The 19,594-nt window shown below is 54.3% G+C and overlaps 2 protein-coding genes across 2 annotated transcripts in view; one reads left to right on the forward strand and one right to left on the reverse strand.

The window, feature by feature from the left end:
* NHERF2 (NHERF family PDZ scaffold protein 2) overlaps positions 1–19,594 on the forward strand; it is a 106,712-nt gene that overhangs the window by 65,021 nt on the left and 22,097 nt on the right. The gene's annotated exons all lie outside the window — the stretch shown is intronic.
* LOC142818641 (uncharacterized) lies at positions 5,393–6,901 on the reverse strand. The gene is made up of 2 exons (XM_075899851.1): positions 6,195–6,901; positions 5,393–5,999 (listed from the first exon to the last, which is right to left on the reverse strand). The coding sequence occupies exons 1-2, from the start codon at positions 6,742–6,744 to the stop codon at positions 5,473–5,475; spliced, it is 1,077 nt and encodes a 358-aa protein (XP_075755966.1). The 5' UTR covers positions 6,745–6,901; the 3' UTR covers positions 5,393–5,472.

Raw genomic sequence — 19,594 nt, forward strand, 5'->3', positions numbered from 1 at the left:
CATCCACCTGTGGGCTGTAGAAACTCCTGGCTGGGTGTCGGGAGCCACCAATGAGCCACGTGATCGAGTCTAACTTCGACCAGGGGCAGTGGAAGTGTGTGTGGGGGGGGAGGAGAGAGAAGACACTGGCTCATAAACTGGGGCCCCGCCCTGCCCCGCCCGTTCCCCCTGCAAACACACCCTCTCACTGCACTTTCTCTCTCAGCCCCCTCTGGCGTCACCTCCTCCCCCGAGTTCCCGCCCTCCCGAGCTGCCTCTTCCTCCTGAGGCCCCGCCCTCTCGAGCTGCCTCTTCCTCCCGAGGCCCCGCCCTCTCGAGCTGCCTCTTCCTCCCGAGGTCCCGCCCTCTCGAGCTGCCTCTTCCTCCCGAGGCCCCGCCCTCCCGAGCTGCCTCTTCCTCCTGAGGCCCCGCCCTCCCGTGCTGCCTCTTCCTCCTGAGGCCCCGCCCTCCCACTCACTACTTTGCACCCCCTTCCCTTGTTGCTTGCCGTTATGGCTAGTAAAAAGTGGGGTGGCGAGGCCCCTGAGTCCCTCATTCCAGTGCCCCGACTCAGACCCTACATAATCACAGGCTTGCCGAATAGGGGCTGCCGTCCGGATGACTGCCCTCCGCGATTCACTCCGGCGTCGTTTTACTCTCTGACTTTAAAGGTGGCAGGAGGGGGCCCTGGCTGAATTGAAAGGAGGACGGTTAGTTCCAGCAGCATTGCGGCCAGGGTCGTCTCCCTGCTTTGATTCTCCCCTTCCCGTTCTTACGTTAGTTTATTTGAACCCTGACCTTTGATCTGAATTAATTCTGGGCTTTGTAAGCATTTAGTGTGCGAGGGGGACTGTTCCCCAGGGGGGTTGGTTATTGGGTGTGTGTCGCTTGTGCTGGGAGCTGGCAGGCGGGTGTCTTCGGTTTCCTGTGAGAGACGTTGGAGCAGGGGACTGAAGTGTGTGTATTGGGAGGGGAGCAAGGGAATGGATCATTGATGTGTTGTTTCTGCTTTCCCCTCCCTGTGTCTTGGTTCTCCGATCCGTAAAACGGGACGATGCTGAGGCCTGGTAACGGTGACTCCCAGATAAATCCTCAGTGAGCCATGGGAGGGCGTAGCAGGGTGGCGCTCACCTCACGCGGGTGCGCCGTATGGCCGAGTGCAGGCGTCTGCACTGCCTCAGGGTGGTAGCCGAAAGGCTCTTTGGCAGCTCAGCCCTCCGGCCGAGTCGCACCCTGTGTATCACGAACCCTCATAGGGGCCCATCCCGGTGCCTTCTGGAGGGCGTCTCTGGGTCTGTCTCTCAGTCGGTGGCCCCCTTCCGGACGAGGGTGATGCCTCCAGGGCTTCCCCTCCTGGAGACAACTCCTTTGCTCTTACCTCAGGGCTTTACCTTCCAGTTCATAGTCTAAGCAGCTCTTCCCACGGAGCTGCTTCCTCAGGCCAGTCAGTTACCCCTGTCCTCTCTCTCTCAGGTCTGGGCTGCAACGGCCCTGACTTTGGGACGGCAACTTCTTATGTAGTCCTGCCTGGCCCCCGATTGGCTGATTTCTTCCCAGTCCCTCTAGCCAGCCTGGAGGACTTCTCTGTAGCCCTTTCTAGCTGCAGGGCCTGGTCTGCCCCTTGACAGAGGCCTAGTGGGGAGGGGAGATGCTCCCACAGAAGGCAGTAGAAGCCTTTGTAGATCTTGTCTCCCTGCCCCAAAGCTGACTGGCTTGTACCCCCTGGATTCATCCCTCGCTTGCCTGTGCACCATAGCAAACTTGGAGTGTAGTTTTAGGGCCTTTTGGGGGTGCAGACTGATCTCCCCACATTCTGACTCCCCGCTGGCCAGAACCACACTGGTTCCGCTGCGTTTGGAGCTAGGCAGTAGGAGATCGGAGGCAGAATTCATCCCCGGAAAAGCACACAAGGGTGGTTAAATGTTAGTGAGAAACCGGGTTTGTTGTGAGACAGGAAGTGCAGTTTATTCCCCCCCACCCTCCGTTGTGTTTCTGAGTCATGTGTGGAAGCTACAGGACTCAGTAGTTTTGCCGTGAAGTTCCATGAAATCAGCAACATAAACACCAACGGCTCTGAGCGCACACAGGGTCCCTGGCAAGGGTCTCTCTCAGACCCTGGGATGAGCATGTTATAAATGCGACAAATCAGTTTACAAAAAAAGCGGTGGGGGGGCATGTAGCTTACTCTAAACAGTCCTGTCTGGCTTCCCGGGGAGAGCTGGAGGAAGGAGAAAAGCCAGCTGTGAGCTCCGTGGAACGGGGGGCCGCTGTTACCGTTTTCAAAGGCCAGGAAGGGGATTTTGCCCGGGCTCCTGCTGAAATTCTCAGCTCTGATCTCTGGAACTCTGCACGAGTAAACAATGTGGCTCTGCAGCCACATCCATCTCGGCACAAATGAGCCGCAGATAGAAAGCGGAGAGCTGCAAATTTGCAGGGATCTAGTGTCAACATCGGTATCCGCAGCCGCACAAGTAAGAACATCAGAACGGCCAGACGGGGTCAGACCAAAGATCCAAATAGCCCAGTGTCCTGTCTGCTGACTGGCCAACGCCAGGTGCCCCGGAGGATCATCAGATGGTCCCACCCTGTCCCCTGTTCCCAACACGACATGTCATGGGATACTTGGAGTCCTTCCAAAACCGGCTTCGTTCCTCCTGGAAGTGATTAGACCCTATTCAGCTGTTCAAAGTAAACAGCAAAGCCCACTTCCCTGCGGCATGAAGGAAACATGGGGCTGTATTAGGCGCTGGGGAAGAGCCCGGTGCAGAAGCAGCTTTGAGTGTCTGCTGGATGATGGGTCCAGGCTGAGATGATGGCTACTGAAGGAGACAAGTCAAATATCACAAAGGTTTTTTTAAAGTTATATAGTTTGGCACCTGACCGGCTTTCCGTACCGAATTAACCTGAAACCTCTTTGAGCTGCAAAGTGAGAGATTTTGAAAATGGGATTCCCCCTGATTCCCGTTGGTGCGGTTTATTTCATTGATTAACATCAGAACAGCCAGACTGGGTCAGAACAAAGGTCTGTCTAACCCAGCGTCCTGTCTGCCCTCAGTGGACAATGCCAGGTGCCCCGGAGGGAATGGACAGGGCAGGGAACCATCACATGATCCGTCTCCTGTCACCTATTCCCAGCTTCTGACAAACAGGCTAGGGATGCCATTCCCGCCCATCCTGGCTCATAGCCGTTGATGGCCCTAACCTCCATTCATCTATCTAGCTCTTTTTTGAACCCTGTCAGATTCCTGGTCTTCACCACATCCTTTGACAAGGAGTTCCACAGGTTGGCTGTGCACTGCATGCAGAAAAACTTTTTGTTTGTTTTAAACCAGCTACCTATTAATTTCATTTGGTGACCCCCTAGTTCTTATGGGTACGTCTACACTACAGCGCTAGTTCGAACTAACTTAGTTCGAATTAGTTAATTCGAACTAAGCTAGTTCGAACTAGCGCATCTAGAACTAAAAACTAGTTCGAACTAGCGTTTTGCTAGTTCGAACTAGCGCGTCCACACTGATTGGACGCAGGGGGGCATTTAAGGGCAGCTGAAACCGGTTCTGGCAGGGCATCAGGTCAGCAGTTGCTTTGTGTGGCTGCTGTCTGAGGCTATCTGAGGCTCGTGCTTAAAGGGACCCCCCCTGGACAGCCGGTTCTCAGCTTTTCCTGCTTGCTTGCCAACCTCGCCGAGGGACAGCAAAGCGTCGGTCTCTGTGCCCGTCTGTGTCGGTGCTTCCCTTCGGGGGGTACTGCCGCAGGTGGCAACATGGAGCCACGGCTCGCCCTGCACCTTCTGGTGCACGTTCTGGACTTGCTACTGCAAGCCTGCCAGCAATGGCTCGAGGCTGCCTGGCACCACCTGGGGAACGTCAGCCCCCTGCCTCTCCGCCTGGCCGCCCTGGGGGCCGTGGAGGAGCCGCGGCGGCGCCCCGGCACCGGCGTGCCCCGCCGCATCTGGCGTCTGGACACCAGCAGCGACTGGTGGGACCGCATCGTCCTGGAGCGCTGGGACGACCGACAGTGGACCCAGAACTTTAGGATGAGGAGGGACACCTTCCTGGAGCTCTGCGAGTGGCTCGCCCCTGCCCTGCAAAGAAGGGACACTCGCATGAGGCCCGCCATCCCCCTCCAGAAGCGGGTGGCCATCGCCCTCTGGAAGCTCTCCACGCCGGACAGCTACCGATCCGTCGGGAACCAGTTCGGCGTGGGGAGATCCACTGTCGGAGCAGTGCTCATGCAGGTACGGCGCTCGTCGGCCACCGAGCCGGGGGGGAGGGGGGCTGCGAGGAGGGGATGGGCCGCCCCAGGGACAAAGGGGGGGGCGGGAGGAGGCGAAAACGCCCCGCACCGGAGGGGTCGGGCTGTCCCGGCCGTACTACACGCCGCCAGGGGGGTTGCTTCCGGGAGTGGGGCGCGGGGCACTGCCAGGGCATGAATGCTCCCAGCCACCCGGGCGCCCCACTGATTGACGCTTTGCTGTGTCTCTCTCCGCAGGTGGTCAAGGCCATCAACCGGGTGCTGCTCCGCAGGGTGGTCCGCCTCGCCGACCCGGATGCCGTCATCCGGGGATTCGGCGCCCTCGGCTTCCCCAACTGCGGGGGGGCCATCGACGGGACGCACATCCCCATCCGTGCCCCGGAACACCAGGCGTCCCGGTACGTGAACCGCAAGGGGTACTTCTCCGTCATCCTGCAGGCCGTGTGTGACCACCGGGGACAGTTGACGGACATAAATGTGGGCTGGTCCGGCAAAGCACACGACGCCCGGGTGTACCGGAACTCCTCCGTGTGCCAGCGGCTGCAGGACGGGACCTTCTTCCCCGACCGCCACATCAGGGTCGGGGACGTGGACATGCCCGTCTGCCTGGTGGGGGATGCCGCCTACCCACTGCAGCCCTGGCTCATGAAGCCCTACACGGGACACCTCAATCCCTCCCGCCAGGCCTTCAATAACAGGCTGAGCAGGGCCCGCATCGTGGTGGAGGGGGCCTTCGGGCGACTGAAAGCCCGCTTTCGATGCCTCCTCACCCGTCTGGACCTGGCCGAGCACAACATCCCTCCCGTGGTGGCGGCATGTTGTGTGCTCCACAATTTGTGTGAGCGGAACGGGGAGGCTTTCTTGCCAGCCTGGATGGCTGAGGCTGACCGCATGGCTGGACACTACGGTCAGCCCCGCACCGCCGCCGTCCGGGAAGCCCAGCGGGGGGCCATCCGGATCCGGGAAGCCCTGCGGGACAGCTTCCAGGTGGAGGAGGAGGAGGACTGACCTCTCCCTGCATGCCCCACCGGGGCCTTCTTCCACCCTACCCCCCCCCTTCCCCTTTCCCCTCCCTATCTACTGTACAATAAAGACACCTGTTTTTCCAACAAAAACGTCTGTTTATTTCAGAGAACTGGGGTGGGGGAGGGAGGAATGAAGGTGGGAGAAGGGAGGGGGAAACCTGGGACGAGGGAGCTGGAAGGGGAGGGGAGGGAAGGGAGGAAGGGAAAGGAAAGCTCAGGGGTGGGAGTCTGGGTGCCTCTCCCGTCTCGCCACACTGCGGGTCCGGGGGCGTCGGTGGGGAATGGTTGTGGAGGGGGGGGCAGAGAGGACAGGGGGTGTGGAGGAAGCAGGAGCGGAAGCAGGAGCGGAAGCAGGAGGAGCAGGAGGAGCAAGAGGGGGAGCAGGGGGAGCAAGAGGGGGAGCAGGGGGAGCAAGAGGGGGAGCAGGGGGAGCAAGAGGGGGAGCAGGGGGAGCAAGAGGGGGAGTAAGAGGGGGAGCAGGGGGAGGAGGAAATGGAAAGCGGTCTAGCAGGCTCTGGAGGTGGCCTCGCAGGGCACGGCCCTGCTCCTCCAGGGCCTCCAGACTCCTCTGGCGCAGCCTGAGGTCCTCCTGGACCCAGTGGTCCTGGAGACGGAGCTGTCGGTCCAGGAACCGGAGATGCCGCCTCTGGTAGTCCTCCTGGTTCCTGGCTGTCCTGCTTGCCCGGGCGCGGGCGGCTGCTGCAGGCGGTGTGGTGCGCCCTGCAGTCCCCGGTGCTGCAGCTGTGGTGCAAGAAGACCAGCGGTCAATTACCCCAGGGGCCCAGGTGTGTGAAACCCAGCTCCCCTCTGCAAGGCCAGGGCCCCTGCAGGATCCCCAGCTGCTGCTCCGTAGTGGGCAAGGCCCAGGCGCACGGTCCCGGGGCTCCCTCTCGCCCCAGCCCCCCGTACACATAAGGGGAACACGAGGGTACTCACAGGTGGACGCCTCCCCGGCCTCTGATGATGCAGGCGAGCGGCTCTGTGGGGTGCCTCGGGGGTCCCGGGTCCTGGGAAGGCTGGCGGCAGGCTCCTGGCTCTCAGAGCCCTCTTCCTCCTCCTCGGTGTCCAGGAGCGGTCCCTCTGCCCCGGGGTCAATCACGTCCCGGGGGGCAGGGACGGCATGAGGCCCCAGGATGCGGTCCAGGGCATGGAAGTGGGGGCAGGCCTCCGGGTCAGCCCCTGGCAGGCAGGCCCGGGAGTAGGACTGCCGCAAGTCTTTAATCTTGCAGCGCACCTGCTCCCGGCTGCGCTGGTGGCCCCTGGCGGCCAGGCTGGCAGCCATGCGTCCGTAGACGGCCGCGTTCCGGTGGCTAGTGCGGAGATCGTGGACATTTGAGGCTTCCCCCCAAACCTCGATGAGGTCCACGATCTCCGCACTTGACCAGGCGGGCGCCCGCCTTTTGCGCCCCCGGGCAGGCTCCCGGGAGCCGCCAGGCTGGTCGTGGGGAGCAGTGGAGGGCTGGGAGCCCTCGGATGGCTGGCTCATCCTGTGGCAGGTGCAGGCTGTGCAGGCACGGGTGCTGGCAGCCTTGCAACTGGCACAAAGTGAGTAGCCAGCCCGTGGCCCTTTAAGGGCTCCGGGGCCGGGAGGGGGGCAATAGAGTTTCCCTGGTGTTGGCCAGAGTGGCCACCAGGGAAACCTGGGAAGCCTTAGCCTCCCACTAGTTCGAACTAAAGGGCTACACAGCCCTTAGTTCGAACTAGCTAGTTCGAACTAGGCGTTAGTCCTCGTAAAATGAGGTTTACCTAGTTCGAACTAAGCGCTCCGTTAGTTCGAATTAAGTTCGAACTAACGGAGCGCTAGTGTAGCGCATAGGAAAGTTAGTTCGAACTAACGTCCGTTAGTTCGAACTAACTTTCTAGTGTAGACATACCCTGAGTTATGGGAATTAGTTAAATAATTTTTCCTTATTCACTTTCTTTATAAAATAAATGAATTTAAAAAACAACAAATAGCCCCACAGCACCTTAGAGACTAACAAAACATGTAGATGGTGTCATGAGCTTTTGTGGACACAACCCAATTTTTCAGATGAAACACTACTACAGGGCTACTTTCTGTTGTAAAATGAAACCTTGCTGAAGAACTGGCTGGTTGGCAGCCACACTGCCTTGTACTGGGTGGAACCTAGAACTGTCATGCCATAGACCTTCTACAGTTAATAGTTTATGGAGATTCTCCCTTAGTGCTTAGCCCGAAGGGCTTTGAAGCTGGCACCTTTTGCGCAGGCCGAATGTGCTGTAGGAACGAGATCTTAAACGATTAAAAAACCACAATCCAGGCTCTCCTCCCCCACCTCTCCTCTGTGTTCTTGTGCGACCATGAACTTCCCAAGCTCCACGGGGCCGGGCGTTTCTGAGATTAGAAGGGAGGCTAACGTAAGTTCCCAGCGAGGCTGTTGAAAAAGGGGGGGGGGAGGTGCGTCAGTGAGAGGATGCAATCGGATTGGGGAAGCCCAGAACTTGATTTAGAGGGCAGTGGTGTAACGAGGATCGGTGTGTGTGGGGGGGGGGGCATTGCCCCCGGGCACCACGCTAGGGGGGGGCACCAATTTAGTCCCCCTCTGCTCTCACTGTCATCCCTCGGATTGCCTGCTCCTCCCCTGCCTGCCGGCGGCAGCTGGAACCTCCTCCCTGCTTCTCCGCCCCCAGCCTGACCCTCTTTCATCTCCGCTGGCGGGTTAGTGCATGTGGGGGCCCAACCCCAAACTGGAGGGGGCAGGGGAAGAGGCAGTACAAGCTCCCCCCCTCCTCTGAGGGTTGGGCTCAGCCGTGCCCCAGATTTGGGGCCGTGCCACATGGCGGCGGGGGTGCAAATTTTTCCTTTGCCCCAGGCATAACACCCTCGCAATGCTTCTGTTAGAGGGTTCCCTTCAATATAACTGTGCTAAGGAGTGTGCGGGAGTTGAGGTGGAAGTAGTAACCTGGGCTGCACCGTTTCCACGGGGACAATCAATTGGTTGTGGGCATTGAGAGGAGGCGGGACCATGCTTTCGATGGTAACAAAGCCGGGTATGTAAATTGCTCCCTGGCCGGGGAAAGAGCCAGGCTTGCAGGACCTGGAATGTCACTAGTCGCCAGTAATTGGGGATGGGCACAGCCCCCCCTGGTGCACTCAAATGGGGGGCACCTCGGGTAACCCCCACAAGTGAGCCAACGGGTTTGTTACGAGACCGGCGTGCTCATTCAGTGTTGATGGGATCCAACGAGGGTGGAAGCGCATTCCTGAGTCAGGCCACCGCTCTGGATGGCGCAGAAACAGGATTCAAACATGGGGCCCTCCCACCTGTGCCACACGGGTGAGCCGGGGGTGTGTGTGCACCCCCAGCAGTGTAAATGGGACGTAAGTGAGTCAGCTCCTCTCTAGACCAGGCAGGAGTGCATCCCCCTGCTCAGTTCTCCTTCTCCCGGGGTGGGCCCTGGCACAGCTTGGTTTCCTCATTCAGACCCCAGAATTTTACTCTCTCTCCTGGCTTCCAGCACAGATCGTCCCCTTTGTCGTCTTCCAGCTCCATAGGCAACGGGTAAGGTAGGCAAGGGAAGGCATTGCCTTCTCCACACTGCCTACACTCCCCGACCACCAGGGAAGGCTGGGGATGGGCGGGGCTTGGCTCCGTGGGGAAGGTTGCTGAAGGGGCAGGGCCTTGGGTGGAAGGGGCGGGACTGAGGCTTGCCTTCCCCAGCTGGGCCTTCACCTGCCGCCCACGCCGACCAGCTCTGAACTGATTGCGCCAACAGCCAGGTGCACAGCGGGAGGGACACGACAAAACATCTCTTAGAACCACTCACAGCAAATCCGAGTGCATGGCAAATTAACCCCCCTCCCCGGTACCACTGGTGACCTCAATGCTGGCTAGGAGAGGTCATCTCGGAAAGGCTGAGTGTAGGCTTCTGACCACCGACCTGTTCCCCGGCTTGCATACGTTTTGTCCTCTCTTCGGCCGCTTCTGTGTGTGTGACGTGTCCGTGCCAGTCAGGTGGCGTCGAAATAGGGAACGGTAAAGCTGAGCCATCCAAGAAGAAAAATGCATTCCATAAAGAGACGCTGCCTGGTAGGTTAGGCCCAAAATGCTGGGTGTGGTTCTGGGTGTCTTCAATCGGCCTGTAACGTGTAGGCAATGGTGACACACAACCGGGGAGGGGGCAGAGCCAGACAGTGAACCCAGCAATGTGCAGAATGTGAAACTGACTAAAGTAGTCTTGCACTCCCAGGAGGTGCCGACCACCCTCTTTTGTAGGGGGCAGTGCTGGATTTGCTACTCTGCCCTCCATTGAGATGGAAGAGGGCGCCTTTATGGCCTCCGTGTTGCTCTTGAGAGCAGAGGTGAAAGGAAGCTCGTGTGCCCCGGTGCGGCGCTCCGGCAAGAAGAAGCCGGCCAGGTGCTCAGCGGCAGCTGCTCCCAGCCGGGCTCCCAGGTCTCTCCTGCAGGTGCCTAGCTAAGCAGCAGGTAGCCTGGCAGGCTGGCTTTTTTAGCGGGATGGTCAGCAGCCTGGCTCAATCCTGGGACCTGCCCCTGCTGTGGCTCTGCATTTGAAGTGTTTTAGGAGCCGGGCGGGCAGGCAACCCGGCTCAGTTCCGGCTCACGCCGGGTCCGGGAGCTCAGAGCCCCTCTTGCCCCGGACAGGGGCTGCTGCCACCCTGTGCTGCTGCCTCTGTATCCGAAGCAGCAGCATGGAGCAGCAGGAGCCAGTTTGCGCGGGGAGCTGGTTTTTAAACTGGCTCCCCTCATGGACCAGCTGCCGCCTGGCACCTGATACAGAGGCAGCAGCACGGAATGGCAGGAGGCTCCTCGGGAGTGTGGCTGGAGGACCCTGGCTGTCAGCCCCTCCCCTGGGGACTATCGAATAGTCGAGTAACCGATAAGAATTCATGAGGTTAATTGAGTATTCAATTAACCAATATTTAACATTCCTAGCCTATACCAGGTAGTCTTCTCCTTCTCCTGCCCCTCTTCCTCTTCCTCCTCCTGCCTCTCGCTCCCGGCTGCCCAGGGGAGGCCAGAGCAGGATGCAGCAGGCTGTGAACTTTTTCCTCCCTCCCTGAGAGTCAGAAGAAGAGCAGCAGCGACTCGGCATGTGTGGCTGAAGCCTCCTGGCCAAAATGGTGCCCTTGCCCCCCCCCCACCACTCGCCCCTTCACACCTCAGCCCTGGGCCCCTCTGCCCCCAGCCCTGACTCCTAAACCCTCCCCCCCCCACCCTGAACTTCCTATGCATTGTCTTCCATTCTAGGATTGCCCGATGGTTTAACTAAAAATACCAAACACACTCCACCCCCACAAAACCCCCCCACTGGGGTTGAAATCCTGAGGGGAAAAAAAGTTGACCAAAGTTGTTGAGCAAAAAAAGGATCCTGAGAGTTGTTAAGCCAAAAAAAAAAAAAAGCATGGCCCCTTTAAGAAATGCTTTTGAGGCTTTCTGGCCCTAACAGGCTGCTGGCAGCCATCTGCCATCTTGTCTTCCTGCTCCAGTCCAGACAGCTCCCCTGCGGAACCAGGTTAGCACCCGGGATTTTTGCCTCCTGGCCAGGAAAAAATCAGAAAGTACCGGACATTTTAGGTGGCCGGAATTTTCTGAAATTTTTTACCAGACAGGAGGCAAAAATACTGTACTGTCCGGGTCAATACCGGACACCTGGCAACCGTAGTCCATTCTCGAGTGGCCACCCTGACTCCAAGCTGAGCTAAGTGCACTAAATAAAACAAAAACTCTGCAGAAAGTAACCAACACGTTTAGATCTGTACAGCCTGTGCTTGAAGTGACCAAAGTTGTTGTGAGTAGCCTGTGGAAGGAATATTTCTAACACAGAACGTGCACTTGGGACGTGATCCCTCGCCACGCCCGGTTCAGAAAGGTCTCCATTCAACAACGCACTGAAGCAAGTTCCTAACATTAAGCACTCGAGTGATGCCATTAACGTCACCTTGTAGAGTGCGTAGAACCAGAGGGTGGGTGCATGCCCCAGTCTTCAAGGGGACTGAACTTATGGTGTTGTGCTCGGAGTGAGGGCTGTTGGCGATCGGAGGCACCGAAACAGCTCTTGCAGAGAGGGGTGGTGTCAGTCTTCCTGGTGTTTCCCTGGCAGGGGGTTGGGGTGTTCCTGGAACAGTGCTGGGCTCCTCGATGCATCAATGTTGCAGTTCAACAGTGAGTCCCAGAATATAGAGGCAGAAAGCGAACTTCCACTGTAGGAAGACTAAAAACCCAGCTGACATTTATTTGATGCTTTATTTGCCAAGCCTGACACTTGTTAGTTACACAGAAACCTGTCGTGAATCAAGGCAGGTGACATTTGAGGCGGAGTATGCCGTTGGGTGTTTCTGTTGCAAAATGGGAATGAAAGAGCATTTAACCCGTGAGTCCAAGTCCCAGTCGTGAGCCCGACAAACCTGGCCAGGGGAACTGTGCCAAAAGGGCCAGAAAGGAACCAAAATATGCCTGGCACAGGCCTGACAGGGCTTAGCATCAGTAGCAATAGCATTGCCAACTAGCAGTATTCTAAAATCAAGGGGAATCTCTCACCTTTGTGAGATTTCAGGAGACCAGCAGGGTTGGGTTCTTTTTATGTTGCCGCCTGGTTTTTGACTCTTCAGGGTTCATCTTTCCAAGCTTGTCTCTGCACCCCTGTAGGCTAAAAATGTATTTATTTTGAATGACGTTCCCCTCTATCACCTGATGCCAACAGCTGGGTTTTTAAGAAAACCGCCAGCTATGGCGAGAGTTATGAAAAAAATTGAGACGCTCCATACAAACTCTGGACAAAATGAGCCGTCCAAAAATATTTTTATAGACTTCATGGTAAAAATTAAAACGCAGGGAGAATCCAGATTTCTCAAGTCACTGAAAATCTCAACGTGCGAGAGAGTGTGCAAACATGCGCGTGTGCACAGAATGAATGCTGATATTAGTGCGACGTGGAACCTCATGGGTTTGGCTGCCGTTTTACAGTTGCCTTTAGGCACGTACAGTTGGAATGTCACTTACATAATGGATTCATATTGGCAGAATGCCAGCAGATTCCACCCGGTCTGTTAGACACGTCCATCAAGATACGCACCTGTATGTAACTGGCTGTCATGTTTTCAAAAATTATGAACGAGAACCATGATAATCTTATGTGAGTATTGGGGAGACCATAATAGGAAGTGAGCAGTAAAACCTTATTATTACTGCAGATCACTTTTGCACCATTTTAAGTCTGTTCCTATTGGGACCAGATAAAACAAGTGAGTTTTACCCACGAAAGCTCATGATATAATGTATTTTTTAGTCTCTAAGGCACCACCGGACTGCTCGTTTGTTTTTAAAAAGCCTCAGCGAGGTAGCTGTGTTTTGTCTGTAACTTTAAAAACAAGTACTCTTGAGGCACTTTAGGGACTGACAGAAATATGTAGTAGTATGAGCTTTCGTGAGTAAAACCCACTTCATCAGATGAATTGGAGTGGAAATATATAAACAGTGGAAGGAATACCTGTCAGTTGTAGGACCCATGTAAAGTACTTGTCAGTTGTAGTAATTGAAGCTAATTAAGTAGCTTGGGTATGTCTCATTCATAGCTTTTGATTTGAAAATGGGCATGTTCGAAGCAGGAGAAATTGACCCTGTAATGCGCCAACCAATTAATGTCTTTGTTCAAGCCCAGGTTAACAGTGTCAAATCTGTAGATGAATTCCAATTCTGCAGTCTCTGTAATTGGTGAGTGAAATTCCTTTGTTGCAGACTGGCTACTTTTAGATCCACACTTGAGTGGCCAGGCAGGTTAAAATGTTCCCCGGCAGGTTTCTGTGTATTACCATTTCTAATGTCTGATTTGTGTCCATTTATCCTTCGTCATGGAGACTGTCCGGTGTGGCCGATATCCCTGGCAGAGGGGCATTGCAGGCACTTGCTGGCATAGATCATATTGGAGGAAGTGCAGTTGTATGAGCCCTTGGTGGCTGATGTGGTTAGGTCCTGTGCTGGTGTTGCTTGGATAATGTGTGGACATATCTATATGCTGGTTTTAAAGTTACAGACTAACACGGCTACTCCTCTGAGACTTCTAGAGAGTCATCTGAGGCTTTTCAGCACAGATTTTTAAAGAGATGTGGGTGTTGCTGCACTCCCTGTTGCAACACCTCCCTCTCAGTTTCAGAAAGGATCTATGCACTGACAAGCCGAAATTCCAAGGACTGTCGAGTGCCTAAATTCCTTTTGAAACCGAGAGATGGGCTCCTAACCGAATGAGGTGTCGCCATGCAGAACACAGCAACATCTGTCAAAGTCTGGGCCTTCGCGCTTTCCGAAAGACGGTGCTTCTTGTGAGAGCCATGAGCTGTTATGGTCACAGAGGAAATAAGTGCAGCTGGCAGTAGAAATAGAGTCTGTGATTCACCAATGTGCTGATGCACTTAAATCTAACCCTGGTTAGCAAAATGTGTCAGCACGTGCCTGAGTCCCCAAGAGCTGTACGCACGTGTTGGAAGTTAAGCCGTGTGCTTCAGCGCTTTACTGAATTGCGATAAAAGTCCTGACACCCGTTGTCCTACCCTACAAGGATTCATAGATTTTGATTTCTTTTTTTAAGCCAGAAGGAGCATTACGATCACGTGGGCTGATCTCCCGTGCAACATACGGCCGACAATTTCACTTGGTAATTTCTGTCACGAGATTGAATTAGATCTTTTTTTTTTTAACAGATATTTTATCTTGATTTAAAGTGACGGAGAATCCGCACAACCTTGGACAATTTGTTTCAATGGTTAACACCCTACTTGTATGTTAAGGCCAGGTCTGTACTAAAGGGGAAAGTCAACTTAAGGTACGACTTAATTATGTAGCTGGAGTCACCTATCTTAAATCACATTTTCACGCCATCTGCACAGCAGGAGGTCTACAGGAACAAATGCTCCCATTGGCTTCCCTTACTCCTCCAGAGGGTCGATCTTCTCCCTAGTGTAGACAAGCCCAAATAGTCTTTTAGATCTTATTCCTAGGGTAATTATGGGTTTACTGAAAAACCTGTGACCGAGAACTTCACTGAAAGCAGTGGTCTGGGGAGGAAGAAACTGAGATTGGTAACACACAAATGTGATATGCTGGATCAAGTTTTTGTGATTTTGTTGTGGACTCCGAGTAGGCAGGCAATGGGAACATAATATGGCTGATAACAATGTATCTCATTATTGCGTCTTAGGGTTTTGATTTTAGGAGCTCTCTTTAAAAGGGAGACAGCAGGTGCTAAGAGAGAGCGGTTAATTTTTCACTTTTTCAACACCTTCCACAGCTACGGGGGAGGAATAGCTCAGTGTTTTAAGCATTGCCTGCTAATCCCAGGGTTGTAAGTTCAATCTTTGAGGGAACCATTTAGGGATCTGAGGCAAATCTGTCAGGGATGGTACTTGGTCCTGCCATGAGGGTAGGGGACTGGACTCGATGAACTTCCAGTTCTAGGAGATAGGTATATCTCCATATATTATTATTTAAACTCCAGTGGTTTTTGTTTGTTTTTCAATAGGCGACGCATTAAGGAGAAACAGCTGGAAATTAGCTATTTTTTAAAAGGCCTGTGTTAAGCTGTGAAAAAGAAACCCCCAGCCTGTACTTTCTCCATGAAAGGGACACGCTTTTTCCTAAGCACAGGGCCTGTTCCTCCTTTAGGGTCGGTTCGAAGCCTCCGAGGTCTGACATTCAATCAGTTGAATCATTTCCTGTTTTCTGCAGTTTTTGAAGAATTCTGCAGGGCAGACTGGAAACATTTGCAGATACGGTGAACTTGCTGCTCAGAGGCCATGGGAAAAATCCTGGGTTGCTAAGTTTGGGAAGACAGATGCGCCATGTGCGGGTCTTTGTATCAGGCTATAGAGAATTGTTCATGTTCCAGGCCGTTATTACGGTTGTTGACACTGTTCAGGTAGTTGACTTGTTCCGGAATTGCGGTCGGTACAGTGCTGTTTTGCCAGTAGTATAAAGCTCGTGACTTAGGTACCTGCAGTTTATCTGTGAATTTTAGGATTTTGATGTTTTCCTGTTGGGCAGCTATTTCAGTGTAGGAATCTGAGTGAAAGGCAAAACCTTTGAAATCCCTCCTGCTCAACTCCATTTCAGAACCAGGCCTAAATCAGGGTACTGCCAGGCTCACAATTGGGATTTTAACCATCAGAAATAATAGAGGTCATTGTAGAACTGTTGGGAGATGTAAAAATGAGACGGGGTCTGGGACCGTATCAGCAGGCATTGCCTTTTAAACATGTTTTTCCCCTTTGGCCTGGCAGCCTGGGGATATGGCTGCACTGAACAGCATCTTGATTTGTCTCCGCACGTGTTCTGTAAAAATATTTTCAAGGTCAAAGCGCTTTCTCCCTCCCTATAAGACAGCAGGGGCGCGGGGGAATTTAAAGTGTGGTATCGCGCCGGGCCAGTCCGCCCCTGAGCACGGAGCCTGGGGCAGCTGCCCTGCCCTATATCCACCGCTCTAAGACCGTATGTAATGCTGATTCAACTAAAAACCAGTAAACAGCAAACAGGGGTGGGTAGAATTGTATTCATCACCTGCGTATTAATATTCATTGTGCGGGAGTTAACTCTACTAAATAATGTTTTAGGGAAAGTAGGGTTGCCAGGTGTCTGGTTTTGAACCGGACAGTCGAGTATTTGAGCTTTCTGTTTGGGAAACAAATTGAGACAATATCAATGTCCGGTATTTTCTAAATAAGATGGAATGTAGATTGTGATGTAAGGTCAAGTGTGTCTGGAGTTTTTGTTGAAACCATCTGGCAGCCCTAAGGGAAAGTAGTGATAGAGGTGTGAATTAACATACTAACGTAGATACAAGGGTGTCATTGATGCCAAACGGTTGCCACTTGGCACGTTGGGTTGGGGGTCCAAGGTTAACGTGCGTGGATAATCAAGCAGTTCCGTTTACCCCCTCCGCCTCTGGGTCGCCTGTTTCTTCTCTAACAAGAGGAGAGGCAGTAAAGGAGCCACTGCCCTGTGGCGGGAGATCTCGGCTAACGGAGGGAGCTCCGTGGACCGGTTGTGTGTGTTTCGCAAGACGGCCGGGGAAGATCCTAGAAGATGGGGCACTTTGTGCCGTAGGCTGAGCGAAAGCGGGAGGGTCCTCACCTCCGTTTGACGGCTAGGGGAAGTCCTGGTCCGGAGAGGCAATGTGGCTTGCCCAGAGAACCCAATGCAGAGTTGGGACGAGAGCAATGGTGGGCAGCCTGCGGCCCGAAAGCCACATGCAACCCATATTCACTTTCTCCACACCAGACATAAGTTGAGCCCAGGAATGCAGAAGAACTAGAAAACAAATGTGTCACATGATTGCTAATATAAATCACAGAATTATTTTAGCATTGAGTGGTGTCAAGCCATTCCACCATTAGAATGACATTCCCATGTCCTATACTTCCCAGCCAACAGGAAAAAAGGAGGACATTCCTAAAATCTAAAAGCCCAAACCAAAATGCTATTCCAAACAGAGTTTTGGTTGTGAAGCAGAGGAAACGCCAGGAATCTATGGTGATGGGCTGAAGTATAAAATCGAAAGGTTGCTCGATCGGTCAATAGTAGATTACAGAACTTTAGGATCAGAAAATGAAAGGGAGGTTATCCTCACTGTAACCCTCACAACATCCTGGGAAAGGCAGTATGTTTTATTCCTCTATTGCAGATGGAGAAACTGAGGCAGAAGCATGGGGTGAGTAGCCCAAGGCCACATGGTGAGGTGGTGGCAGAGAACTCATGGCTGTCTAGCTCCCAACACTGTGCTAGTTACTCCGGGCAACAGTGCCACCCTGAAAAGGACTGTTATCTTGAGAGGGGACCCTTTCACCTGCTCCGTCCAGGTGCCGCAATTATTTTTACTTTGTGTGGTTTGAAGCTGGCGTGGAACGAAGCGATCTGCCAGAAGAAGGGAGTTCTCCTGAGGACGATCCTTCACGATGGCTCTGCCGTGAAGCTGCCCTGGGTACAAGGTGCAGACATCCAGCGCGGAGAGCACGGCGATCCAGCTGGCTGCTATCGAGGCTTAGGCTCAGTATCATGTGGCAAATGGATTTCTCACTCCTCTGTCATCACCGGCACGCGGCCGATTCGCACTCGGGTCAGGGAGGGCAGCTGCATTGCTAATTCCCAGCGGGTCTGCGGGGAGTTTTAACAGTGTTGGGCTGCCTCTCGCTTGAGTCTGGAGATGCTTCAGATCTGGTTGAGAGGTGAGGGGAAAAGGCACCTGGAGACGGTTCTGGTGTGTTTAATTTCACGCGAGCCCGTCAGGGTGAGAGCAAGGAGGGATTCTGGCTTCCCATGGCTGGGGGAGGCGTCCTTATCTCGCAGCTAAGGGACAGCAGTGACAATGCGAGAGCCAGAGAGGAAACTACTGCTTCCCTCTGTGGTTTGTGTCGGGTGTGACCGGTCTGCTAGCAAACAAGAGGGCCCAGAGTCAGACGTTCCATCCGCAAACACAGCGATGGCTTCTTTTTAAATCCCCCGCCCGCCCAGTCTGTTGTGGCTGTGAGCAACAAAGTGCTTTAGGTACAGATATTATATGATTTTCTCTTTCCTTTTAAGCCTTCCCTTTTCTTCATTCAGCACACAGTCAACCTGTGGAACTCCTTGCCACAGGAAGTGGTGAAGAATAGGACTTGAACAGGGTTCAAAAGAGAGCTAGATAGATTTGTGGAAGTTAGATCCATCAATAGCTGTTAGCCAGGATGGGGAGGAATGGTGTCCCTCGCCTCTGTTGGTCTGGAAATGGGTGACGGGGAGGGATCACGTGAATGGGTGACAGGGGAGGGATCCCCCTGTTGTGTTCCCTCCCTCTGGGGCACCTGGTGCTGGCCACTGTCAGCAGACAGGATACTGGGCTGGATGGACCTTTGGTCTGACCCAGTATCAGAGATGTAGCGAGGGTGTTATGCACCTGGGGGCAAAGGCAAAATTTGTGCCCCTCTCCACTGCCGCACGGCGGAGCCCCACACCTGACGCACGGCTGAGCCTGAGCCTGGGTGGAGGGAGGGAGCTTGTACCACGTCCTCCCCCGCCCCTTCCAGTTTGGGTCTGGGTCCCCGCGCACACAAACCCACCGGCGGAGATGAAGGAGGGTCGGGCTGGGGGCGGAGAGGCAGGGAGGAGGCTCCAGCCGGCGGCGTGGGCGGAGGAGGAGCAGGGGAGCTGAGGGATGACAGGGGCAGGGGAGGGGGACTAAATTGCCCCTCCCCCAGCGTGGCACCCAGGGACAATCCTCCCCCCCGCCCCGCTATGCCACTGCCCACTATGACCATTCTCATGTTCTTAAGCAGCTTAGATAAACATCTCTCAGGGATGATCTAGAGGGTGCCACCAGCCGCCAGTCCTGGTCCCCAGCGTTCTGGGCTGTTCTTTAGCTCTAATTGACCCCGAAATGTCTCCCAAGAGCCCAGCAAGCAGGGGAGGGGTTGGTGATGCTGCCAGACACTCTTGACCTCCCGTGGTCCAGCACCGGTCAGGTCCCGAGGGTGCCGGACTAGAGAGGCTCAGCCAGTAGTGGGCTGCTTGCCATCTGCTTGGGGTGTTGTTTTCCTGCCCGCTACGCTGCTGCTTGTGCTGTGCTGTGCTGTGGGGTGCTCGTCCCGAGGACGGCAAAGTCATTCATGCAGGGCTGGGGCAAAGGCGGAAGGTGCTTGCTCGAGTCTCCAGTGACGACAGCGAAATATCCGCATTCGAAAGGCGCCTGTGCCCTTGTGTGTGCAGAGGGCAGTCCGCTACCGGTGCTCAGGACAAAGCCGGCTGTTGTTGGCGAACGGGTCGCTGGGGGGGATTTGGAATGGCATGCCAGGCTGCTGAGTAACTGCAGACCAAGGTTGGTGACCTGCGGGAAAAGAATCCTGGCTTTAGTCCAGCTCCTTCCAGATCAGTTGTCTGCATCGGGGTTGGTGCTAGCATAGGTGCTGGGAATAGGCGTCTTGGTGCACCTCTGACGTTAAGTGGTTCCCATCATAAATGTGGTTTACAGCTCTCGGCACCTCCTCTGTACAAATAGATACTAGTCAATTTCCCCTTTTGGGCAGCCCCGCAGGACTGCCAAGCATTGACTGGCCCAAGAGAGAGGAGGATGGATTTGATCGCGCTTACTCATCCCAATAAGGAAACTCTGCTGGCTCCTAGATCTACACATTAGATCTCATCAGAATGTTTTCAGCACAGATTTTCTCCAGAAAATAGCTATTTGATCACCCCTCCTCCCCAAAAAAAGTACCCAGAACATTTCCCTTTGGGTTGAAACTTTTTCTCTCAAACAAACCCTCAGCTGCTTTACCAAAACCAGATTAAAAAAACCTCAAACACTTTTGGCGAAAAAAAGACTTTTTTTTTGTTCAT

Source organism: Pelodiscus sinensis, chromosome 16 (genome assembly GCF_049634645.1).
Source record: "Pelodiscus sinensis isolate JC-2024 chromosome 16, ASM4963464v1, whole genome shotgun sequence".
In the NCBI taxonomy this organism is placed as follows: Eukaryota; Metazoa; Chordata; order Testudines; family Trionychidae; genus Pelodiscus; species Pelodiscus sinensis.